The sequence below is a fragment of the Parasteatoda tepidariorum genome, chromosome 5 (genome assembly GCF_043381705.1).
Source record: "Parasteatoda tepidariorum isolate YZ-2023 chromosome 5, CAS_Ptep_4.0, whole genome shotgun sequence".
Taxonomy (NCBI): Eukaryota; Metazoa; Arthropoda; class Arachnida; order Araneae; family Theridiidae; genus Parasteatoda; species Parasteatoda tepidariorum.
Window position 1 is genome coordinate 80,619,439 of NC_092208.1, and position 27,447 is coordinate 80,646,885.

Genomic DNA, 27,447 nt, shown 5'->3' on the forward strand with positions numbered 1-27,447 from the left:
ACAAAAAAAAAAAAATGTTAGATTATTTTGAAGACTTTAAATTTGAAGAAATTTTTTGGTCCGAATCGCCATGTTTCACCTTGTCATGAGAATCACCCTCATATATATATATTTATAAAAAGATATAAATAGCCAAAATATAATAAAAATTATTGTAACTTCTCAGCATCCAACAACTATATAATAGCTTCTTAAAATATTTCTTAATATTTTCGACATTTATATTTCAAAATTATATGTATGTATAAGTAGTTAAACGTACACCATAGGGACTGAAAAAGTGCCCGCTTGAGAGGGTTGTCCGGTTACGGGAAGGGTATATATTAATAACAAAATTTAACACCTTAAATTGTTCTTAGAATAATTACATTGATATTTAAATAATTATAATAACTATTTGCAATATTTATTCAAACTTCAAAAAATACTTTTTTCAATACATAAAGAATGTATGAAAAAGTTTGATATATGTCCATAATTCCAGATGTGGCTACAGACAAATGAATGTTTCTTTTTATTTACACATGCATTCATGTTGATCATATGATACTGATTAGGCACTTTTAGTCTTTCATTACTTCTTCAGTTGGTTTGATTTTAAGTTTACATCCCCTTACACCTCCCAAGCAAGATTTTTTAGGAAATCTTCAACATGTACTTATTGCAACTCACAACAAGACATTCATCACTTAATTTTTCAATGTCCTAAATTTCAAACGCGACGAGGCAACAATTTTCACAACAAAACAGAACACCAGATTTACTCTAACCTGAACTGTAGATCAATCATCAAAGACATTATCAAAACAACTTTGGAAGATACATTAAACCCACTGTCTAAATATCTACTAACTCTGGCCGTCCAACTAGCGTATGGATCAGCATTTCCATTTCTCCTGAGTCAACTCTAATTTTCTCGCTTTAATTACCTCATCACCAGAGACTCTAGTTCGCCAATTTTGATTCTCAGAAAGGTTTTGATGACTATCCTTTAAACTGGACTTTTAGTGACTTTAAAATTTTTTAAATCTCATGGTGTTCTTAGGTTGGATTTGAACTGTCCTCCTCATTCACACCATTTTAATCCACTTTTACTATTTCAACACTATTTTTGGTGATTTTACTATTTGTAACTCGTTTAATTGTTTCCTTAATAGGCAATTTGCCCTAGAAAGCAGCAATGCTGCAATACATATCTGCAAGACTGGAGGCCCTATGGAGTTGTTATATTCACAATTGATCTCCTGTCAAATGTCAGAATAAATGTTTCATTCATATGAACACCTCAATAACTAGATTTCTATTATCTCTCTCTCTCTTTTTTTTAAACCGAACACTGCTAAATACAGTCTCCAAATTGATTAGAAGTAGATAGGAATTTTTAGTGGGGAGGAAGAATTGAGAGCATTTAAAGGATGATTTCAGCTTGTGGGATCTCATAAATAGTATGGTCCAGAGGAACAGATCAAAAGATGTCTCTTTCAGAAATATTTCATGTGAACAGTATCATTATCCCTCATTTCTTAGCAAAGATTCCCTCTCATTTCTTAGCAGGTGACAGGAGTATGATTGATTCTTTGGTCCAGAAATAGTTTAATAATATTTTTAGTTGTGAATAAGATTTAGATTGTGAAAAAATTTAGATGCTTTAAAAATGGTGAAAAGTTGCATATTTAATTCATTAAATTAAAACAGATAGTTGAAGAATTTAAAGCAGAAACTTTAGAAAAATTCGTCTCCGGTTTGAAGAGATAAAAACTAATGCTTCAGGCATAAATGACTGTCTTCATCTGGTTATGGGAGTGTCCGCTTTGTAGAGAAGGTTCACAATGATTTATTCATAGAAGAATCAGAAGGGTATTTAAAAAATGTGCATAATAAAAAGTATCTGTTTTGTTGGATAATTTAAGTTTGAATTCCTCTTGTTGTTGTCCTCTTGTACAGCTTTTAAATTATTTTGTCTTTTTCAATTTTTTAAATGAATTAAACACAACTATAGATTACACAACAATAAATTATAGATTAAAGTGGATTTTACAACTAAAGAAGCGCAATGACTAAAATAATATTTTGAAATATTATGAAACATTAATCTAAAAAAAATATTACTAAATCCTTAGCAAAATTTTTGAAATTGTTTGTTTTTCGAATGCACCAATAAATTGTTCTCACAAACAAACATGAAAGTCAATAAAATCTTTACTAAACCCTTTTAAAAAAAATAACTAAGAAAAATAAGAAACATTAAAGGCATTATTTTGATTTATTTATTCTTAGTTTGAATTATTAAGTGCAACTTATAAAAACTGAATTTAAAAACTACATAATTTTGGATAAAGAATGAAAATTTGAATAAAAAAGCCAAAGTAAAAAAAAATAGATGAAGGTTGACATGGTCAGTGTGACTCACCCACATTGGTGACCCATCACATCCGGGTCACCAATGTGAGGAGAGGAGTAGTTATTGACAATGTCAACCTTCATCTATGAAAAGATACCTCACCATAGAATCGAGTTAACATGTCTTATATATACTAATGAATTGAAATTGTATTTTTGTTGTGGCAGACACACTACAATCAGTTATAAATAGTTGTATTAATGAAATTGCTTAGTCCTTATTTCAAGTCATTTATAAGTCTTCTGCAATTCCTGTTATAATATTGGGATTATACTATGCTGTAGTCATTATTTACGTCAAAATCGAAAACAAATTTAATGAATTCGCTGTAGCTACCTGAACTAGTCAATTTTAGTTGAAATATTTTTCTTTGAATTTATTTTCTGATTAAGATAATATCTTAAAAAATGTTTGTAATAATTTCATGTAGTCGTTACTGCGGAGAAAATGTCAGGTGCAGCTATGTACGAATTGGTGAGAGTGGGGCATTCTGAACTTGTTGGTGAAATCATCCGTTTGGAAGGAGAGATGGCAACCATTCAAGTTTATGAAGAAACTTGTATCCTTTTTCAATAGTGATAATTTATTGTTAATTAACTGTATTTGTTATTGCTTCAAGATCTGACCATAAGTTTTTCAACTGATTTAATATTTATTGAAAATATTAGTTGAAATACTTGTATTTAATCTCAAGTCAAAATTTTTGATGGTTTTTCATTAATGGACCAACATTGTCCATCAATAATTCCAACATGAACCATTATATTCTTTGATCATAACCAACATGATTAACCATCACCCCAATGTAGGAATTCGGACTGACTTATGATGGTCCAACATAAGAAAAGCAACTTGTTTTGATGTTCGTTTATGTTAAACCATCAAATTTCCATCATAGTTTCTTAGAAATCAAATGTTGGAACGATTATGAACAACCATCATCCCAATGTAAGAATTTCGGACTAATATATGATGGGCCAACTTAAAAATAGTTGTTTTGATGGTATATTCCATAGAACCAACAAGAATTTCCTTTAAGCTATCATGGAAATATATAGTTGAAACCATCATGGACCATCACATATCATTATGGATGATGGTGACCATCAAATGATGTTAGACCATCATGAATCACACTGAAACCAGCATAAACCATCAAAATGTTTTGATGGAACTATCAAGAATTTTGACTTGGTTTCAAAGCACTTTGGAACTCTGTTGTAAAAGTTTCAGAAAAAACTTTTTAAGTCCTTTTCTGGAATGCTTTCAAATCTGATAATTGGTTTTCCTAGATGAACATCGTTAAACATTGTTTCTTTAGCAAATTTTTTTGTTTTGTAAGGTTGCGAAAATAAGTCATTCACCAAACTCATCGGCCAAACCTCTTTAAAACCTTTTGTTTCCAAAATTTAAGAAAGAAAGAAAATTGCTATAAGATATTGAAGTCATTAAGAAAACCCAAAGTCAGCATTAAAAAGCATAAAAAATTAATTAAAAGCTATGTTTAAAACTTTTATATCTAAATGCAGAAGTTGATGTTACATTGAGTAGAGGTCAGTTTGAAACTTATTAAATGGGGACAATATTCACATAATGTTTTCAGGAGTGGTAAGATCAGTCCTGGAAATGAATGACTGCACTTGTGTATTGTTGTCATTGTTTATTTTGTTTAGAATAATTTAAATTTTTCTGGCGAATGTTTAAAAATGCTTCAATATTTATTGCTTTATTATTTAAAATATTGTTCTAATAAGTAATTATTTTTAAATGTATTATGAAAAGCTTTTATATTTTGCCGTTCTAATACACCAATGTGCAATCTTAAAAGAAATTTAGTATGTTAACAATATGGCTTTAAAAGATTTTTTTTAAAAATCTATTTAGAAGTTCCAGAAACTTATGACCTTGTAAAATTTTTTAAAACTAATTTAAAAGAAATTGATCTTCTATGTAAATTTGTATACTCGTGTTCCTCTTTGTTTATTCATGATCAGTAACAGTCATAGAAAAATATTTAAAAACTTAGCAGATATTTTGAATAACAGTAGTTTAAAAGTATTTTAATAAAGAATAAATAAGAGGGTAGGAAACAATTAAGGATAAAGAAAACGTATTTAGTTTCTAAAAAAGATAGCTTTATAATTTAAGATGTTGATGGCTTTAGTGATTTTTCCCTTATTATTAAATGAACGTTTTGTCAATGATTAGAGAATTCCCTACAAATTTTGGATAGATATTTAATGATCAGAAAGTTAGAATAAAGTAAATTTGTATTTGTGTTTTTTTTAAATTAAAAAAAAATTGTTTTTATAGTTATAATGGATTTTTTTAAAAATTCTTTTTTTCCATTTCTTACTGTTCACATAAAAGGTACAAAACCTCAGATTTAAAAAAAAAAAATATTTAATTTTTTAAATAACGAGACATTTTGATGCATCCNCATAATGTCCAATTGGGTTTTTTTAAATTAAAAAAAAAAATTGTTTTTATAGTTATAATGGATTTTTTTAAAAATTCTTTTTTTCCATTTCTTACTGTTCACATAAAAGGTACAAAATCTCAGATTTAAAAAAAAAAAATATTTAATTTTTTAAATAACGAGACATTTTGATGCATCCTGTTAATTATAAATAGACATATTTTATTAGAGTTGCATTATATGTATAATGATAGGTGTGATCTGTGAGAGGACAAATAAGAAATTGGTATTTAAATTCTTTTTTTAAGGTAGAAAAGAAAAAGAAAAAAAAGAAAAAAAAAGAGATCATTTTAAAATATAAATAAAAATATTTATTTCATTAAATAATTATTTTTTTTCCAGAAATTTTGTAAAAAACTTTTTTTCTTTTTTCATACTTTTATGTTTTTCTTGAAGATAAAATGTATTTTTTTTTAAAACCATATTTGCGATTACCAGCTTTTGTTCCCTTTTTTTGTGTGGTTATCTTTGAAATTGAGATTTATTGCATTTAAAACATTCTTTTTCCTTTTTTTTCTGTGAAAATTTCAACTTCTACAGAAGTAATTTTAACTTCTTTTAATTTTAAATTTTAATCAAAAGCAAATTTAACTACTTCATAACTTAGACTTAATTAATTAAGAATTATTTGTCTGAATTTCAGAACTTACACTTGAGCATCAGTAGGGTTTCTGAGTTTCTCAGAAAATTAATCAGAGTGTGTTTAAATAGAAAGGTTGTATTTTTGTTATATTGAGTGTTTCAGAATGTAAAATTATGTAACTTGAAAGTTATTTCAAATTTTTTTTATTTAATATATTTTTTGCCTTTCAAGATTTTTGTATAACAACTATTTTACAGCAATGCAATATCCACAATAAAAAATTTGAAAGTGGTAACTTTAGCTACTCAATTAATAATTATTTAATTTTATTTAATTACTTTATAAAAATAAAATAATGATTAAGACACTTATTTAATAACAATTATATTTTATAATAACAGTCAGGAAATTTTATAAAATTTGAAATCTGTTGCTTTAAAATATTTAATTAATTTCTTCAAAATAAAGTAAGAGCAATTCAAGCAGGATAACAATTATTTTTCTGTGATAGATCATAAAACATTATCAATAGTTTGAAATCTGTAAACAAATGTTTCAGAATGTTACTCAAAAATGTATTTTTATTTTTTAAAAATAAGATAAGATCAAGAGTAATAGTTATAGAGTAATAGTTATTTTACAGCAATTGTTCGTAAGTTTTGTAAGATTTTGAAGTAAATTTTTTTTTTACTAAAATATATAAATCTTTTAGTTTTTTTTTCCTTCAAATTTTAACATACAGTTAATCTCAGAATTAAAGTTATTAATTTCCTTAATTAAAATTCTAGCTGGTGTAACTGTAGGTGATCCAGTATTAAGGACTGGTAAGCCATTGTCAGTTGAATTAGGACCTGGTATTATGGGTAGCATTTTTGATGGTATTCAGCGACCCTTGAAGGACATTAATGAAATTACCTCTAGTATATATATTCCTCGAGGTATAAACATTCCTGCTTTGAGTAGGGAAATTCAGTGGGAATTCAATCCTATTGGATTTAAGGTAATATAAATTCCACTGTTAATAATCTTAATCTATGCAGTATAGGGTAAAGTGGGTATAAAATCAAGCTTTTTTTTAAAGAAGGCAATAGAACCAAACCATTAAACTTATTTTACTGAAGACTGAGGCATTTTATATACATTGGATTCATATAGATTACATGTGAGGCATAACTTATCTATTTCGCTTGATTGTTTTCTTATGGTAATGCATTAAAAAGAACTTGTGATGTACCCACTTTATCCCAGAGTGAGGTAAAATGGACTAAGAAATGTTTGCAAATATTGTTTTAGAAATGAAAATGCTTCTAAATAAATGTACTATGATTATATTTAAAAAAACGAATGTTAAAGAATAATTTTTTTTCTTCTTCGGGATATTAAATTAAAGAGTTGATGGCAAAATTAGGTTTCACTTCTGATGCAGTATGCTTTGCCAGGGTTCCTACATGGTCAGGAAAACCTGCAGAACCTGCAAAAGTCAGGATATTCTAAAATTAAGCTAAAAAGTCAGGAAAATGTCAGGATTTTTCTTACATATTCATAAAGTCAGGAAAAAGTCAGGATTTTTCTTTCATATTAATAAAGTTAGGAAAATTAAAAAATAACTATAGTTCATTCAAAGACTGACAAGCAAAAATAAAATTTCAAGGAAAAATTCTGTAATTCAAAATATGTAATTTCCTCATAATAACAATCCTCTTTCCCTGGTAGAACCTGTCCTGTTAGCAATTTTCCTCCTGTTTATCCAATGATATGGAATTTTTGATAGGGTTGCTAGGTTTATTGCTCTTTGTGTGAATAACTGGTTTACGAGATTACGATAGATTACAATATACTAACGAAGATTACAATATACTAACATATCTGGTAGCAACATTTTTCCAAATAAGTTCTGCCAAATCAGGTGGCTGGAAAATCTTCCTTTTGTGGAGCGGGCCATATTAAATTTTGACAGCATTAAAAGGTACATAGAAGAGGAAAAAAATTCTCAGCCAGCCGGAATCTCAATAAAAAATGTCTGAGACTGTGTTAAGGATCCGATAATGCTACCAAAATTAGCATTCTTTAAGCTAATTTCTGAAGAATTTCAACCTTTTCTTTTAAATTTTCAGACCTCCAAACCTCTCAGTCCATACTTATATTCCAGTATATTGGAACTANTTAATATCCATAGTGGTAATTTAAAGTATTTTTACTATTTATATCAGATATGATTAATAAATTAAATAAATTATTTTTTAGCTAATTCATTACAAAATATAGAGCATTTGACAGTTACTAAAGCTAACACAGAAGTAAAAAAAAAATATCCCTATCATAAAACACTTAGCTAAGCCTAACCATATACCCAACTCAGAAAACTATTCATAATAAATAGAACTTTGAAATTTATTCTTAAGTTTCTATGTAGATTTGTTCTTTAGATGTCCTTCTACCAGTTGGAATTAATATGAATAGTTTTTGCTAGTTTTTAATGATATTAGAAGAAAGTTCATCAACAGCTTAAACTAACATACTTTTTAAGTTGATCATTAACAGATAGTTTATAAACCTTAATTTTTTTTGTATCAGTTTATGAAGCTGAAGTAAAAATGCTTGCCTAGTAAATATCTGAATCCTAGTAAATATCTCTAAAAATATTAAATAAATTATCTCAACTTAAAAAGAGAAAGTCTATGTTTTTTAACATGTACCCATCTTACCTCACGTGATCCTAGATAATTTATTGATTAGAATATTTATTTCTTAATTTTTTTTTCAGACTGGAGGTCATATCACTGGTGGAGACATTTATGGAGTAGTCCGTGAAAATACTCTTATTAAGCACAAAATTATGTTGCCTCCTAAAGCCTTGGGCCGTATCAATTATATTGCTGAGCCTGGGAATTACACTGTAGATGTAAGAATATGTCAACATGTATTTATTATTTGATTGAATGTATTTTTCTTTGTTTGTGAAAGTGTTGATATTTAATATATTTTATTGACCAATTACCTTTGACTTAAGTTGACTTTTCTACTGTTTCCAATAAAAATGGGAAAATTATTTTATCATCGCTGCCAACGCTACTGGATTTTCCAGTAGACTACTGGGTTTTGCCAGTTTCTCCTGGTCTACTGGTTTAATTAAAATTTTCCTGTTTTTTGCACATTTTAGAAAATTCTCTAAAATTAAGCAAGTTTCCTAAAAAAAAATCCCTATTGAAATAGAATTTTTGTACAGATAATTGCTTGCTTGCTTAAATATTTAAATACGTATTACTGATACATAATGAAGCAAACCTCATTTATAGAAATCAGTTCAAAACTTTTTTTTTTTGTTCTAAAATGTTAAGTTTATTTTTATTCTGAACTCTTTTTGAATTAATTTAAAAAGTCTTTTAACTGTCTTTGATGAATTAAATGCCGATTAATATTCAAAATTATGAGTAAACAAAATACATAACATTTCAAGTATGTTTAATGCCGATCATAACTGAAAAAAATTGCAGTTTTTCTATTTTGATGACTATAAAAATCCCTAAAATTCACATTTAGTAATTATGCAACCACAATTATCATGAACTTTATGTTATTTTGTAAAATCTACTGGATTTTTTCCTATCCAGTAGATCTTGTCTGCCTAGTTGGCAGCTATGTTTTATTAATTATTATCTTATGAAGCTAGTTAATGTTTGTCTCTCTATCCTATTCTCTCTTCTTTTTTTTTTAAAAAAAATAATATATAGAATCCTGAGTGTCTGTATTTTTACTTATGGATATAATCTTCATAATATGATCACATGTGGTAGATTATATAATTGAGTTATTTCTGCTCTTGAATGCCAATTTCTTATAGATTTTTTGATCAAAAGTAGATGAAATGTTGCCCTACAATGGATACCAACTCATTGTGGTATCTTAGGAAACGAGTTCGCCGATTCGCTTGATAAGGTTGGATCTAACCTTCTTCAACGACATCCCCTTTCCAGTTACCATAGTATTTAAAGAACTATTACAGCCAAGTTTAAAGCCAGATATGAAGCTATTGCCAACTTAACTAGTGGGAACACCTAGGATTCCTTGTTGCATAATTCCATACTATATGATTTGTCCAGACGGGCGGATGTAACTAACTTCAGGATATTAACCGGACATGATTACCTTAGGAAGCAACTTCATAAAATTGGATTAGCGGAATCTCCGATTTGCCCACTCTGCCTGACGGGTTCTGACATGAGCAGTGATCACTCGAATTGCTGTCCTGGACGTCCGATGTACTAGCTGTAAATGCTGCAAAGAATTCTAATAATTTTATTTGTTCCTGAGCTGTATTGGGCTCCCTGTCATAAAGTAATGGTTGGCACGCCTAGGTTTGGTCGTATGATAAAAAAAAATCTCAAATCATAATCATACTTTTTCAGAGTAAAATACTTGTTTTGGTCAATTTACATTCTTAAACAGTTAGCTCCATTACAGACTATCATTTATTGCTATTATTTTTATTTTGTTAACTTATGTTTAGTTACTTTTTTTACAATATGAAAACACTTTGTTTCTCTCGTGAGCAATCAGGCTTACAAAAATGAAGGCATTCTTTCCTATAGTTATAAAAATTTATGATTGTTAATTTTAATGCAATTTAATATTAAACTTATTTTATCTAGGAAAGAAATTGCAAAATATATATCAGAATATCTTATTTTGAATTTTTAAAAAAAAGTTACCTACATGATTAAAGTAACTGGAAAATGTCCTCAAGCAATGTTTGCTATAGAAAAAATTGCCATAGGTTAACATTTTTCCTAAATATCTGTTTTATGGTTAGAGCTCACCATTTTGCCTGGGATAATTTTTTTAACTCTTTCTCTCAATTGAGAAGTAATGCTTAGAAAATTTAATACTTTCCCATCTGTTGGTAAATGTACTAAGGTGATAAAGTCACTAATATAAAGTCATTGGTTAGAGGTATGTTCTAATGTTTTTTAAAAAATAAATAAAGTAGCTGAATTTACTTGCCCTGCCAAAATGGAAAGGAACCTATTTTTTTTTCTTTTTACCAATCTGATTTTAAAAGTTCAACAGTTAAAAATTTTATTATTTATATTTTAGTAGATCACCAAAATGGCACTCATGTTCTAATACACAGTTGCTTGAAAAATATCTTAAGACTTTGTTACTCTTTTAGGCTTAACTTCAGGCTTAGTGACTTAACCCACTGACGGTTCTGCACGTAAAAAGTCTCATTTTAACCTGCAGTCTTCTCTGCATAGCAAAACCGGTTTTCCCATGTTAACTGATAGGGGAACTGAGTGTTGGGGAGAAACATTCTCCCAATTTTGCCCATTTCCTTAACCGCCAGTGGGTTAAATTAATTTTATGTATATTTTTATAATTTCATATTTTTATAATTGCTAGGAAGTGGTGCTGGAAACTGAATTTGATGGACAAAAATCACAATATACAATGTTACAAGTTTGGCCTGTACGACAACTTCGTCCTGTTACTGAAAAACTTGCTGCTAACCATCCTCTTCTGACTGGTCAAAGGGTGTTGGATTCCCTATTTCCGTAAGTTTATTTTATTGGTAAATAGCCGCTATCTGAAATAGTACAACTTTTTCTGCATAGCTGTTATATATATTGCATTTTGATGTGAAACAACTTTTTCCTAACGAAAATTTGAGTGACGAATATTTGAAATAGCATTAAAAAATAAATGATATTAAATCATGTTTCAAAATTAGATTACATTAAGAATAGACGCTGTTTAGAGAATATTTGTGAATTTGTTAAGTTAAAAACATGGTTTCAAAAATTATTTTTGAATTATTTCCCAATTTTACCTTGATCCCAGTTGGGCTCAAAATTGGCTCCATATGGCTTCTATATGAACATGCACCAAGGGAATATTGGGATGCCTAGATTTTTTATTATTGGTCCTATATAGGGCCAATATCGGCCTTTATGGGGCCAATATAGGGCCTATAATGGCTGAATTATGAAAATATCGTGTTAATCGGACAATTCTATATCGGACCAATATCTAAAAATAATGGCCTTTTGAACCGTTATTGAGCCAAGATTCATGAATATTGCTCTAATGAGGGTCCAAGTTATTTTGCTGCTTGCCGTGAACATAATTTGTATCAGCCAGCCACCACCGGAATTCGAACTTGGGGGAGAATTCACCTCATTGGTAGGTGAATGCTCTTTTGATAATTTGATACTCAGTAATCTATGCCTATCTTGATCTGCCTTTTGAAACTGATTTTCTGTTACTGCCTGTTTTTAAAACTATTGAGTTTGCAATTTTGCACATGATACAAAGTGAATATTTTGTGGCATTATAATGCTTTGTATTTGTCTAATCAAAAATATTTAAAACAAATAACATAACCTAAAAATGGGAAACAAAATGTTTAACTGGTCTTCTCATATTATCTCAACTTCACAGTACTTTTCAAGCTTTAAAATTACTCTAAACTTTTTGCTATTTTTTAATGTCTTGTCCGTTCTGCAATAAAGAAGTTTTTATTTATTTATTTTTTTGTTTCATTTACGTCGCAGGTGTGTCCAAGGAGGAACTACTGCCATTCCTGGTGCTTTTGGTTGTGGAAAAACTGTCATATCACAGTCATTATCAAAATTCTCTAACAGTGATGTTATCATTTATGTTGGTTGTGGAGAAAGAGGGAATGAAATGTCTGAAGTACTAAGAGATTTCCCAGAGGTGAATATTCATTTGATTTAATTGATAATTTTTATCCATCTTACATGTATTACTATTTTCTTAGAACTTGGAGTTTCTTGACAAATCGTCTAATTGCTATCAAATTATTGATTGTATGTTATCATGGCATTGGTAATTATCAAGTAAATTCTCGTCTGTCTTTTTGCTTTTATTTACTAAATTACAATAGAATTTTATAAAGATCCGCAACTCTATCTTAATCTTATACATTTCATTAGAAAAATTATTTAAATCATTAAAAAAAATTATTTAAAGGAAGAAATCTATTGTATTTGTGACTTCAATTTAAAATTGACGAGATAGTTCCTTTTTTTTGTTAAATTTATCAGTTATAGATTTATATCTATTATAATAATAATTAAAAAAATTTTATAAGTTATCAAAGAAAACTACATATTTATGTAGCAATTGAATAAGAAAGATTGAACTTCTAGTAAAAGTGTGGCTTCATGTGAATGATTGAGCTTAGGGTAACATAATTATAAACCACACATTTTTAAAAAGTGACATTTTTTATAACAGATTGTTTTTTAGCATTGTTACTATAATATGTACTGCCATAGAATAGAAAAATCAACTGATGCAACAAAAAATTCAAAATAGCAATTTCCATGTGTTTGGCATTTTTGTATGATGATAAGCCTCTTATTGTAAAAGATTTGTTTCAATATAAATTTTGTTTCATTTTTTTGAAATTCAGTTTTAGCTTTCATAGCATTAGCAACAGAATTCAAAAAAAAAAAAAAAAAAATGAAATNTAAAAAAAAAAAAAAAAAAAAAAAGAATTGTTGTCAAGTTTCTTTTCTCAAAATCTATTGTGAGGCACTTGCATTGTTTTTTGAAATTCAATTTTAGCTTTCATAGCATTAGCAACAGAAAAAAAAAAAAAATTGTTGTCAAGCCTCTTTTCTCAAAATCTATCGTGAAGCACTTGCATTGTTTTTTCAATTGCACAACAGTGTATCATTCAAATTTTTGGAAAGGCAATTTGATGCAAAGTACAGAGAAGCATCGCATTGAAAATTTCAGTGTTTTTCGCCAAAAATATTCTCACAAATGTCTTAATGATGCTTATCATTATATTGCCCTAAGCCTTTCAATTGATTGTAATATGTATATTTTTTTAACATACTAAAGCAATTGTTGTAATAACTAAAACTAAAGTGAGCAGTAATGAAATTTTTGTTAATAAGACATGTGATTTTTTGTAAATGGGCATTGGTTGATGCATATAAGGTACATATAAAAACAAGTAAATGTTCTATTTTAGTTGAATGTTGAAATTGATGGACATGTAGAATCTATTATGAAGCGTACTGCCTTGGTTGCAAATACTTCTAACATGCCTGTAGCTGCCAGAGAAGCCTCTATTTATACTGGTTTGTTTTATTAATCTTTTAAAAAATTATTAATCACTATAGTATAAAACTTAGACGCATAGACTGAAAAATCCCATTATCATCCCATTTTTAAATATAAATATAAATAAGCAATTTTGCAATGGTAACACTTAGATGTGAATGTTTCAGATAAGTTTTTTTTATTTATCCATGTATATTTGACTCTGAATAAGCAAATTATGTCCCCTGTGTTACTATTTTAATAATTTTACAACTTAAAAGTTTGCATAATTTCATTAAAAATATGTTGATTTGAGAAATTTATAGAATTCATTGCTAATACCTATTAGATCTAACTATGCTCAGCAGACAAGTAACATACGGGGCAAACTGAAATTTAAATTCTCTCACATGTTAATAAATTTTACAGAAACATTAAGTCACATGGAAATTTTTTGTCGAAATATTATTTATAATTTAAACCTAAAATAAACTAAGATTCTTATTATTTATAGTAAAAATCTAAGGTAACATAGGAAACATGCAAATCCCTTCAAAAACCCTTAATCATCCAATTTATTCCTAAAATTTCATTTCCTGAACAAATGGCTGCCTGAAAAGAATACTAAGAGCATAGAAGTGTGTGAGTGGCTATTGTTGCTAACTTTTTTATAAGTAATTCTAGTTTGAATTTTAAAAATAAGGCAGAGGTAACACAGGAGACAAATTTCTGGGATATATAAATTTTCTCTGAAAGAGAAAAAAACACTGAAAACTAATAATAATAAAAAATAAAAAAAACAGCAAGGAATGATATTTAGGAACACTGAAAGATAGTAAGGACCCTGAATTATAACTAAGAAATCATATTATATAAAAGAAATATAATGAAAAAAAGCTAAATAAGTTGCTAGGACAAAGCATTTTTTAGGATATAATTTTTTATAACCCAATTAGAACTGAAAAAAAGCAAAGTAACTCAAAGTTTTAGAATCATGTGAAAAAAAAAACATGAAATTTATTATCTAATGCTTACATTTTGTTTTGGTTCAAAATTATAAGAAATATAATAAGCGAAAGTCTCGGACTCTGAAAGTGTGCTTTATTTTTGGAATGACCCATATATATAAGAGCATAAAATTTATAAAATAAGCTAAAAATATAGAAAGAACATGGAAAAAAATATATAAATATTTTTAAAAGAGAAGCAGAAAAAGTTAATAAAAAATAAAATATTTTTAAAAATATTTAAAATTAAAAAAATGTAAAAAAAAATTACAATTTAAAAAGTTGGAAAAAAAATAAGAAGATACAGGCACCACAGACCTCCTATTTTCTTAATTTTCTTATTATTTTTTTATTTTTTCTTATTTTTTAAAAAGTCACCTGTCATTTCCACTATTCTGCTTTTGAACATAGTGACAGCCAAGAAAACAGAATAATGTCTCAAGGTCAAGTATTGCAACTGCACCTGTTTTTCAATTCATTCCTTTTGAATGGGGTGTGAGGAGGGGGCATAATTTGGTAGAACATGAAATCTTTTTTGTATATCAGCTTCTGTGTCTGCTTGCCAATTCATGTTCAACTGGAGTGGAAGAGAAATAAAATTGCACACAATAAAGAGGAATAAGATCATGATACATGTGTTTTTCCTTCTGATTTTGATTGTTTTAGCAAAATGTTGAAACTCATGTAAAATTCTTGATGGTAATTATAATCCTGTAAAGAATCACAGCAACATTGTCACAGAACACTACAGAGTTTTTGCAGAGAGATTTTTCTCCTAGGATGTAAAAAATGTTAAATTTATTTTTTACAAAAATTTTTGAAAGATTTTTCTTCTTCGCAGCAGAATTATATTCAAAAGATGCCTTATTCACGATCAGAAAGAAATGCTCAGGATTTTTCTCTTCTCATTAGAGAATAATGAAAACTAAAGAATAGTAAAGTAAAACATTTTGTTTTTCTTTTATCCAGAAATTTTCGAAAGGTATTTTTTTTTTTCGATCCAGATTTATTTTCAAATGTCTTTCACTGGCATAGAAGGGGAAGCTCGCATTTTTTCTATTTTCAGTTGTTAATAGTGAAAAATAAAGAATAATAAAGTAAAATTTTTTTTCTTCTTTTTTGCAGAAATTTTCAAAAAAAATTTTTTTTTTACTCTGCAGAACTAGTTTCAAACCATGCTTTTTTCGCCCATCAAGGGAGAAAAATTGCTCCTGGTTTTTCTATTCTTTTGTGAGAATAAAAAAAATTCCATAATGTTATAGATGTAATGTTATAGATGTTCTTTAATGTTATAGAATAGATGTGTGTAGGACAAAAATTAATGGAATAATTTAATACTAAGAAAGGTAGCATAGCTTTGAAAAAACTAGTTTATATTATCAGTGATATAGATTTAAGATATCCTAGTAAATAAGTTTTCAGAATTTTATGAGAAAAATTCGAAAGCGTAACAAAATTTATAATGCGATTTTGTTTGTGTTTGATTTATTAATTTTCTCTCTTTGAATTAATGAGTTGTGTTAGAGTATTTCATAAAAGTAATAAGTTTTTGTTGTTGTTTTATTTACATAAATATAAATCTTCTCCCAGGCATTACATTATCAGAATATTTCCGTGATATGGGTTGCAATGTGGCTATGATGGCTGATTCTACATCTAGGTGGGCTGAAGCTTTGAGAGAAATTTCTGGTCGTTTAGCTGAGATGCCTGCTGGTATGATTGTTATTATTTTTTATGGCATTTATATATCGTGTTACCAAAATTTATACATCATTTTATAAAAATGTATATAGATTTTTTTAAAAAATATATTGGAAAATAATAAATTTTAACAAATTATGCTTGTCCGATTTTGAATTAAACTACATTGTGTATAAGTTTTACGAAAAAATTTAATGAATTTATTAAAATACCTATATTTATATTTTGATATTAATTTTAATTACCAGAATTTCTTTATTATGACATTTTATTATATTTAAAATATCTAGTAAATTACTTTGAATATTTGGTAAAACTTTGAAATATATAGTATTAGAAGTGTACGTAAGCATGCATTTTTAGTTATTAATATAGGAATAATGTCTTTCACTTATAAATGGTTATAGGATTAATGGTAAATTTATAGACTAATCTATGCAGCAAATTTAAATTTCTATGTAGGTTTTTTCCTTTCATTCTTAGAACTTATCTTTTAACAAAATTAGTTTCTTGGTTAGGAAGGATAATGTAAAGTTTATTTTTAGTTACTTTTTTTTCCATTAACATCTGATAGAATTAGTAACAGGACTGCTTGGCTTTTTCAGCAGTTTAGTGATGCAAATTTTATATATTAAATTGATGGAGTTGAAATTTAACAAAGCTTACTTTAGAATGTGAATAGAGAAGTTTTTATCTCAAACATTTGAAACTTAAACATTTACTTTATAAAAGTAGTACATGTATTTTATAATTTCTGATTTATTCATTTATCATATGGATATGCTTTTTAATTTAAATGCCCCATTAATTTTGAGCATTTCAAGCATGTAAAATATTTATTATATTGTTGAAGAATTTCATTTTTATCTTTATTCCAAATTCTAATTCTTGATTTTTTTATAAAAAAGTAAAAAATATTTTAATGAAATTTGTTTTTAAACAGTTTTAATGTATAATTTTTTTAATGACTGATTTTTTTTAAAATTTTTTATTTTTTATTGTTTTTTTCTTCTTTGAAATAGCTCATCTTCATATTTAATCTAAGATATTATATCCCATTTTTTGATAGGTATATTTACCATACGTGTTTTTTTTAATTCCGTTAATAGATTCTGGTTATCCTGCTTATCTTGGTGCTCGTTTGGCATCCTTTTATGAAAGAGCTGGAAGAGTAAAATGCTTAGGAAATCCTGAAAGGGAAGGAAGTGTAACAATTGTAGGAGCGTAAGTATTATTTTCATGTGTTCGGAATTATATTATAAATTTCATAATATTGGATGCCTTTCACGCCTTTTTTCTAATAAAAAATTAATAATAATAAACAAAAATATAATTTAACATCTGCAGGGATCTGTCCAGGCCAAATTTACTACCGTTTAGCAGTACCTTCACAAAATCAACTTTAGGAAAAACGGTATTTTCACAAAATTCTTAATCTAAAAATTTTATTTTTGTATCCTGTAAGAAACGATAAATCCATATTTTTACCACATTTTTGCTTTGATTTTTTAATATAATTTTTAATTTTCCTAAATTATGTCTCAATTTTCACAAAATAGGTACCTCTCAGAAAAACCTAGACAGACCCTTGATCTGATTAGTTCTTTGAAATAGTTTTTTCCTTTGTTTAATCTAGATCTTTTAAACAAGCATTTTATTCTACATAGACAACAATTCATTTTATAAGCGCTCTGTAATGTTACTGTTATACTTATTATTAAAGTTAGTTGTATCTAGTTTAATTTTAGTTAAGTATGAGAAATACTCAAGACTAAACAAAAAGAAAATGTTTAAGTTTACTACCTTTTAAATTTTAAAATTAAGCTATTTCTTTTTTATCTAATTTTTTGTGTTTGAATGATAAACATGTCTTGCCAAACAAAAAGGATTCTTTTCTGTGAACAGAAAATATTACTATAAGTTGTGTTATTCTTTAGCTCATGATCGTCTACAAGTGTGTCAAATGTTGATAAAAAATCACAACTTCTTAGGTGTAAATCTTAGACAGCTTAAAAGATATGGCCAGATAATGTTAAAGGTAGCTTACTATCATTATTTTAATAATGCATTACGTAGGCATGCATCTTATTAATAACTAATATATACAATAATTAATATTTTGCAGTGAACTTGAAAGTTTGATGTAATCTGTACTTCAGAAATTTTTCTTTTTCTTTATTGATTTGCTATAAATCTAAGAAGTGTTTGTGTGCATATAGTAAACCTAGCGAAAGAAAAACAAAATATAAGATTAGGTTTAGGAAATAATCAAATGTATTTCATCGTTATGATATGGTTTACATTTCAATTTACAGAAAAACATTTATGTCTCAATTTATTGCATATTTTTTCATTAAACTTTATGTAATGAGTCTTTGCTTATAAGAAACTCAGTAAATGCTGGTAACGTTTGCAACCAATTAATTTTTTTAAGAATTTTGAAGGCATTGGTCAGAATCGATGCTTGTCATTGTTTTACTAGAAGTATTTAATTACCTAAATGATTCAGTGTCCACCATGGAGTCCCCTGCTCCACAATTATAGAATTTTTAGTGTAAATGTTAACTCTTTGGCACAGTTTTTTTTATTAAACAAATTTTTATACTTTCTTGCATTAATTTGATCAAACTAAGTGAAAAATATTATATATAGCATTTTAATGATTTATGGTTATAAAATACAGCATCTAACACCGGTGTCTTTTTCTGCATTAAAGGTACGTCTAAACGCAGCTCACTTCTAAACAATAATTTTTCAAATTTGCTATTATTTAAATCTAAGAGAACCAGTTATTTATCACTGAAATTTCTTTAATTTACAAAATCAGTTGATAAATGTTTTGAATGAATGAAATTTTTTTTTCATCCTTCTTTTTTTGGATTTTATATTTTAGTACAATTTTTTTTTTTTTTTTTTTGAAACANATTTTTTTTTTTTTTTTTTTTGTAATTAGTGTGTTAGAAAAAAAAATATATATAAGGAACACCTGTGTCCATCAAAGGGTTAATTAATGCAAGTGTGCATTTCTTTTTTTAGTATCATTTTTTATTTCAACTTATGTTGATCATTTATTATGGTGTTATGCATAATGTTCCAATTTTATTTCCAGTGTATCTCCACCTGGTGGTGATTTCTCAGATCCTGTCACATCAGCCACTCTTGGTATTGTACAGGTGTTTTGGGGTTTGGACAAAAAATTAGCACAAAGGAAGCATTTCCCTTCTATAAATTGGCTGATCTCATACAGTAAATATACAAGAGCTTTGGATGATTTTTATGATAAAAATTTTGCTGATTTTGTCCCTCTTCGTACTAAGGTAAGCAGTTTAAAATTGTTTTTAGATTTATCCTTCTGAATTTTTTTTTACTAATTATATTTACCTATGTTTTGTTTTATAAGACTCCATTTCTCTAAATGGTTTATACTTTTGTGAATAAAAAAATCTGTGAAGTTTGCTACAATTTTTTCAGTAAAACTTAGCTTTCTGTGTACAGATTACCAGTTAATGAACTATCAAAATTATTTGTATTAATTTTGGCAAATATGATTAACTTAGTTGTTTAAGGAATTTTTTTAATAAATAGCTTTAAAAATTTTAAATCACTGTTAGTATACTAAAACTTTTTTTAATGATTAAAATTAAAATTGCTGTATCTCTATCACCTTCGATTTATAAAGGCTAACTGATAAACAACTCATAAGAAATTAAGCTATAAATTATTTAAAAAAAAAAAAAAACTTAGGTTATTTGTTTATCTGTTTGCAATTTTTTTTTTGTACAATTAACATTTATTACTAAAATTTAGTTTGCACTTCGTATTGAGTTTCTATTAATAGACTGTGAAAATTACTGAAAATAAATGGTCAACATAATGTTTATCAATCTTGAGAATTTTTTTTTTTTTTAAAGTATATTTTTGACAAATTGTTAGAAAACCATTAAACTATTTGAGTTATCTGAAAATGTTCATTTTTTATAAATGTCTGTGACTCAATTATATAAAATAAACATTTACTCTCATACAATAAACAATGAAAAAAATTCAAGTTTATATTGAAAATTAAAATGGTTTCTGGAGTTTTTGCTGTTTTTTTTTTTCTATATTCAAGAAAGTAATTTTGTCAGTTTTATAGTTTTGACATATATTGTTTTTTTAAAATTTTTTTATAAGCATGTGTGTTGTTTTCTATACTATTATTTTTTTAAATAAGAAAAATTATGATCAGTTTGATTTGTTCTTAATTTTCAGTGAAGGAAATAAGAATATAGTTTGAAATTTCATAGGATTTAATTTTATTTAACAACATTTCCTTGTACTTATATTTCATTTTGCTTAGCTTTTACTTTTTTTTCAACTTGTTCAAATATGTTTTAAATTAAAATTTTTGTTTTATGCCCATCTGTGGTATTTTTTTATTACTCTGTTTTCAATAAGATAATTTTCTTCCATATATTTTAATGTAAAAATTTCAAATTTTTTTATAAAATTTTGTATTTTATACAAAATTAATGAAGAAAAGTTCTTATTAGTTTATCATTGTATATTGCTAGAATACGATTTTTTTTCGAATGACTCATTTTTTTTTAATGACTAAAATTTCAAAATATGTTATTTAATATACCCACATAACTATGATAATGACAACATATTTGAAAATAGGTTATCAAAATTTCAATCTTTCTACAATATTTATATAAGTCTTAAACTAATAATTAAAACAGGTGTTTTTAAAATTTTGCTAGCATCTAAAACCTTACATCATGTTTATCAGGTGTTCAGTTATTGAAGATTCGATATTTTTAATCTTTAAATTGTTTAAACGTGATTAAAATCATTTTTATTCAAATCGTAAAGCTTAAATTCTGCTAGGACGTTAAATATTTGGAAAAAATTTCCTGTTAGCAGGTAGTAGGCCCATGGATTAACTTAAAATTCTTTATTAAATCGTTAACTGGTGCTCATTTTAATGTTGCCTTTATATTTTATTCTTTTTACTTCAGTTTGACAAACTAATTTTTTTCAGACTCAACAGATCTTGCAAGAAGAAGAAGATTTATCAGAAATTGTACAGTTAGTAGGAAAGGTACATAAATTTTTGTATAATATACATTTTAGTATGTACTTCTAATTTATACAAAATGTTTTTTTTCTTCCACTTTTTATAATATATTTTATAAATATAATTGTAATATAATACAAAATCTTTTTTTTATTTAAATATAGTAAATTTGTAACAAAAGTAATAAAATTTTAAATATTTCATTTTAAATTTTAAAGTTTTTATTTCAAATATATATTTTTTTAATTGAAAGAAATAGCTTAATTTTTAAGTTTTCTTATATTATCATTTACTATTTGCAATAATATTTTTAACAAGAAATTTGTGTTTGTTTCTTTGCTAAGTTGAAATACTCTTCTTTAGAAAACATTAGTAGTAATAAAGTTTTCTGTTTTTTATGACTTAAAATTAATATTTTTTGAAGAGGTTTTTGTGTATAAATAAATTCAAATGTTTGTATTTTTATTTATTTTAAATTGAAAGTTTGACATCCAATTACTGAATAATTAAAACATAAGAAATTTTCATCGATTATAAAACTGAATTCTATATTCTGAAATAGTTTTTTTTTTTAAATGAATTTTTTTTTTTATTATGTAAGTTCAATACCTAATTTTGTCTTATTTATATTTTTAGGCCTCATTAGCTGAGACAGATAAAATCACGCTAGAGGTGGCAAGATTGTTTAAAGATGATTTCTTGCAACAAAATGGCTACAGTCCTTATGACAAATTCTGTCCATTCTACAAAACTGTTGGGATGATGAGGAATATGATTGCATTCTATGACTTGGCTCAGAATGCTGTCCAATCTACTGCACAAAGTGAGAATCGAATAACGTGGTCAGTTATCAGGGAAGCCATGGATAACATTCTATATCAACTGAGTTCCATGAAGTTTCTGGTAAAACATTTTATTGTTGTTAAAATAGCTATCTAATTTAGATTCAAAATCTTACATTTTATATAATGTTATATTTAAGGAATTATTTCTAGGAGGATGAACTATTAGCAATTAATAATTAATTTGAAAATAAGAATTTTAAACTTAAAGTGAAATCTAAAAACATGAAAATGAAATAAAAGAAACATAAACACAATACAGGATTTTTTCAGGGGGCTACATGATTAGCTTTTCTGGAAATTTTAGTTTAACAAAATAAAAATTGTATTACACTTTTGTTTTGTGAAACTGTAATTTACAAAAAGCTCCAAGGTAAATGCATGCAGTGTGCCCCCGTTCTGATGATATTCTGTTTTGCATTCATGTTTATTTTATTTTGAATATTTTCATTTGAAGTTTAATTTTCTAATTTTTAAATATAGTGAAAGATAAATTTTGGGCATATGCTGCTTTAGTCTTTGCTCAGTTTCAAAAATTTTATTATTATTCAAAATTTTATTATTCAGTTCTTATGCTGCATACTCATATTATTTTAACAGATTTTTATATGGTAATTAAATGGAATAATCAATAATTAATTAAGTAGGGAACACATAATTAAAGTACTCAGAATAGAAAGGGCAACTGACCTTGAATTTTGATGTAAATTTATGATGGTATACTACTTCCATCTATATTTTATATATAGAAATGAATGAATTGGGATTGCAAAAATTCTAATTTTCTGCATTTAGAAATTGTTCGAAGTGATAATGATTTTATTCTTATGTTATGCATGTGTTTAAAAATTTTAGGTAAGTTCTTGTCTGTCTTAGTTGTTAAGGAGCTGAGCTGTCATTCGAAGCAAACATACTTAAGTTTTTGCTTTTGTCTAAACTTTCTGTTTGAAAATAATCTGATTTTTTAGTTTAAAATTTTATTCCTTTGAAAAAATAAATTATATTTAATATTCCTGAAAGAAAGAGTTATGCCAGAAAACTATAAGTTTTTACAATTTTCCAAATAATCATTGAAAAACATCCTTTGATTTTTGAGAAAAATTCATGCATTATATTGTTGAGTATACTTTTTTTTTATATATGAATGAAGATGAAAATCATTTTTTGAGATATTAAATGAGTACTGAGTTTAGTATGTTCTTATTCATAATTGTTGTAAAATTTTCAATAAATTATAAGTTTTTGTTCTGTGATTAAATTCAAAACTTTCACTCGGTAAAATCCTAAAATTAAAGATTTGTTGAAAAAAATTATTAATATATTGTTAAAAAATTAATTAATATTACATTAATTATTAAAATAATTACTACATTATTATTAATTTCTTACTGATGTACAGGGTTCATACTCCTCCTGAAACATATTCAAAATTGTTTTTAATTAAAATTAATTATTACATTATTATTTTTTCTACTGATATAATTAATTTTTTTATAAAACGTTCTCATATTCATATTTGTTGTAAAATTTGCAGCAAAGTTTTGTTCTGTGATTAGGTGCAAAGTTTTGCATGGTATAATTTTAAAGTTGAAGTTTTTCTCAATTTTAAAATTATTATAGTTACATTACTATTCTTTTTATCTTTAGAGCAATTAATTGATAATTAAAAATAACTAAATGTTATAATTCAGAAGTATTGAACTAGCATTTTTTAATAAACCTTGAGCATAAATTAACCACCTCTTTGTTTGTTAAATAAGTTTTGTTATTGGTTTATAATGCAATTTTGACTTACCATAAGTCTTTATTCCAATTCCTTTTTACTTATACTTAAAAGATTCAATTAATAGTTGAGTTTGTACTAGTTTGTAATAGTTTGTTTCTACGTTAATGAACTGACATTAAAGCTAGTTATTTTCTCAGTCAGATTTCTTGTACTTAACTATATTATTCTTAAACAAGTTGCACATTTAAATCCAGTTTTTATTGTAGTCTTTGCAAATGCTAAATATTTTAAATATAAACTTATAAAATTCATTGAATTAATTTCCGAGAATTTTGCATGCTTAGATTTTTGTTTCAGCAAGTTTCACTAAATTCTTTCATTATTTTTAATAGGATCCCCTTAAAGAAGGTGAGAAAGAAATCAAACGTAGATATGACGAGCTTCTTGAAAACATGCAGCAAGCATTCCGAAACTTGGAAGATTGAATTTAAACATTTTTATCAGTGTACATTAGATAGCATCAAGTATACTAGTCAAGACAAGTTTAAAAGAACATTCCAAACTCTGTGGATGTTGTGGCAGATGTGGGATATTTTTGTTGTAATTTAAACGGAACACTGCCTTGTTGTCTGTTTATGTGTTTAGGTAAAGATTCTAATTGTAAAAAAAAAATATATATATGGTGTTTGCTCTGTTTAGGAAATTTGTCTTCATTATATATACTTCACATAAGGAATTGTGTCGAAATATTTTCTATTGCATATTTTGTAAACTCATTTTTTAGGTATTTCGCTCATACTTTTTAATTCTTAATAGTACTTAATGTAATTGTTCTATCTTTAAATTATAGTTTTGTGTTTTCAAAATATTTATTTTATTATTGTTATTGTTTTCCTCTAATTTCTGATACTTGAACGTTACCAAAGTACTCAATATCAGAGTACATTACCAGGGTGTTAAATGAGATCTGATATAAAGATACCAACTACTAAAGATTCTGCAATTTTTATAGATTTTAGTATCAGACTATGCAGTTCTTTATGAAAGCTGTAGAAGTGTCTGATATTTGAGTTTTTAAATGACTCCCTTTCTTCTGGTAATTTTTTTTCACTTTCCTTTTTTTCCATGGATTTCTTCTGTGATACCCCCCCCCCTTTTAATTTATTATTGATCTCGAAATGACTTATATAACTTATATTACTTTTTTTTTTATGGATATGGAGAAATTTATTTGGTTCTTAATAAAATTCTAAGTGATTCTATATTTTTATTATCTATAATTTTTCATCCTTATTTCTTTTGAAAATTGGATTTAAGCTTTATCATTTGGAAAAACACAATTAGAAAATATAATTTTTTTTTTTATTTTTAGTTTTTACTACTGTATAGTATTTTAGAAATTGTGTAAAAATTGTCTATTCGAATAATCTGAAAATATTGCTATAGTTAGTATCCCTGGTGATGTAATTTGATTTTGCAGTTTTAGTTGAAATCATGACGGTTTAACCATTTTTTCTCCCAAAAAATTTATTAAAGAGCAGAGAACAATTGATTTATTGCTTTAAGTTTGTACAAGCTCAATTTGTTTCGAAAATTTCTCCCTTGAAGTGAACTACTTATTTGCCCTGTGACAGCAAATGATCAGGTTTTCATTGACAAGTATTAACAAAACTAATTAGTTTTGGCATCGCAATATTCTACTAATTTTGTGAAATAATTTATGTATTATTTTTTTTAATAGTTTTTCTAATTTGCAATCATAGTTTAAAATAATGTGCATATTATTTTTCTGCATTACCATCAGTTAAAAATATCTTGCAATGTAATTTGGCATATATATATATCTATTTATTCATAATTTTCTCAAATATTTTATCCATATTTGTAAAATAAACTAAGTACGTGTTTAGTTTTTTTAGTCATGTAAGGTACAAACTACCATTTCAGATCATTATCAAACCAAATTTACTCACTGAATAATTTCATACATATACTTATTAATGATTTTGTGGAATAGTAAATACAAAACTTTAAAAAATTTGCTTTTTTTTCACTTTATAGGTTTTATCATATTTTCGTATGTATGCTCTACTTTTTTCGGTTATTTTGTTAAAATGTACCTTGCCAAATAATTTTCATTTGCAGGAAAAATTAACTACACAAAATTAATTTTGTGCAGTATGAGTGGAAGTTAATATTTTTTTTTATTTTGCCATCTCTCCATTGCAAAATAAATCACACTTTTTCTGTCATGGGGCTTAGTGGAAAATTTTAAGCCGACAAAAATTATTGTTTTCCTTTAATTTTATGCTATTTATGAAGGCCAGCCATATATTCTATATTTATTTATTTTTTGAAGATGATTTTATGGCAGCTTAATTTTTTAAATGATGACAATCTAATTTTTGTTGGCCAAATTATATAATGTCTAGTAACTGGAGTTGTTGATTATATTTAAATAACTTTATTTTATTCTTATGTTGATGTTTATGACTATATAATTCCAATATTTTTACGTTTTTGTTGAATTTCAAGTACACATTAGAGAGTTATGTAAGAATTTTATTGTGAACAAAAATATCGAAGTATTTTATTCCATTAATTTTACATGAAGAGCCCATTTCTTTTCTATTACTTGATTTGTATCTTTATATTCGGATGTGAACATATTTTTTTGAATGAAGTTGTGTTTTTAAACTCATATTTTATATGTTTTTGCTCATGTGTCACGTGTGTTTAATTGTTGATATAACTATGAAAATTTTCAACTTGTTAAATAGGCATGGAGTATAATTTATTGAATGCAGTGTGTCTGTCTATGTAATTTGACAACTTCATAAAATAAATAATACGTTCTAAGGAATTTTAGTGATGAATTGTGTTATTTTCGTCTTGGGAGAAATCATAAGTTTTTCTTGCCATGTGTGGTCTGTTTTAATTAGCAATGTACAAAGTATTTTAGGGAGAATTTTTTTTTTCACGCTGGAAAGATTAGAGGTCTTAATTCATGTGGCTTATGTGTAAGGGTGGATTTAGAATTGATAAGTGGATGAAATAAGAGTTAAAAGTGAACTTCTAAATCAAAGAGAAATTCAGACTTCCCTTTGCTATGTGCAAAATAGTAAAACTGAATACTTTTGATCTAACAACTTGATTTTTCCTTAATAATGAGGATATTTTTCTTAGTAAGGAGGATCTTAGTACGAGGGTGTGCCGGTAATTGTGCTTATTAGTTTTTGCAGAGATGATCTTTCAAGTCATGAAAACTGTCACAAAAACATACTTTCTATGAATAAATATTCTTTTTTAAACTGTAGTCTGGCCCATCAGGATAGACTAGTGAGGTGTATTATGTCTTAATATATATGCATCTTGATAGTTATGAATATTTTTAATTGCAGGAATATGGAAAAAAAAACTGCTTATGCATATTGTCTGTCTATGAAATTATCTATTTACAACACAAGATCTATTTTCTTTAATAGCGCTATCCTTTAGTTAACATGAATATGCCCATCAATATGAAATGAATTGCAAAGAGACTCACACCATTGAAGATTGTGCTGTACA

General features: G+C 26.5%; 1 protein-coding gene across 1 annotated transcript in view; it reads left to right on the forward strand.

Annotated features, from left to right (window-relative positions):
• Positions 1-26,740, forward strand: part of LOC107456819 (V-type proton ATPase catalytic subunit A) — a 29,957-nt gene extending 3,217 nt beyond the window's left edge. Inside the window, exons 3-14 of the mRNA XM_043043870.2 lie at positions 2,832-2,960; positions 6,252-6,463; positions 8,228-8,365; positions 10,864-11,015; positions 12,015-12,177; positions 13,469-13,577; positions 16,137-16,259; positions 17,357-17,471; positions 19,357-19,564; positions 21,274-21,333; positions 21,946-22,212; positions 24,270-26,740. Coding sequence (XP_042899804.1) covers positions 2,832-2,960; positions 6,252-6,463; positions 8,228-8,365; positions 10,864-11,015; positions 12,015-12,177; positions 13,469-13,577; positions 16,137-16,259; positions 17,357-17,471; positions 19,357-19,564; positions 21,274-21,333; positions 21,946-22,212; positions 24,270-24,362 — 1,769 coding nt within the window. The 3' untranslated portion in view covers positions 24,363-26,740. The remainder of the gene's footprint in view (positions 1-2,831; positions 2,961-6,251; positions 6,464-8,227; positions 8,366-10,863; positions 11,016-12,014; positions 12,178-13,468; positions 13,578-16,136; positions 16,260-17,356; positions 17,472-19,356; positions 19,565-21,273; positions 21,334-21,945; positions 22,213-24,269) is intronic.
• The last annotated feature ends 707 nt before the right edge of the window (positions 26,741-27,447 follow it).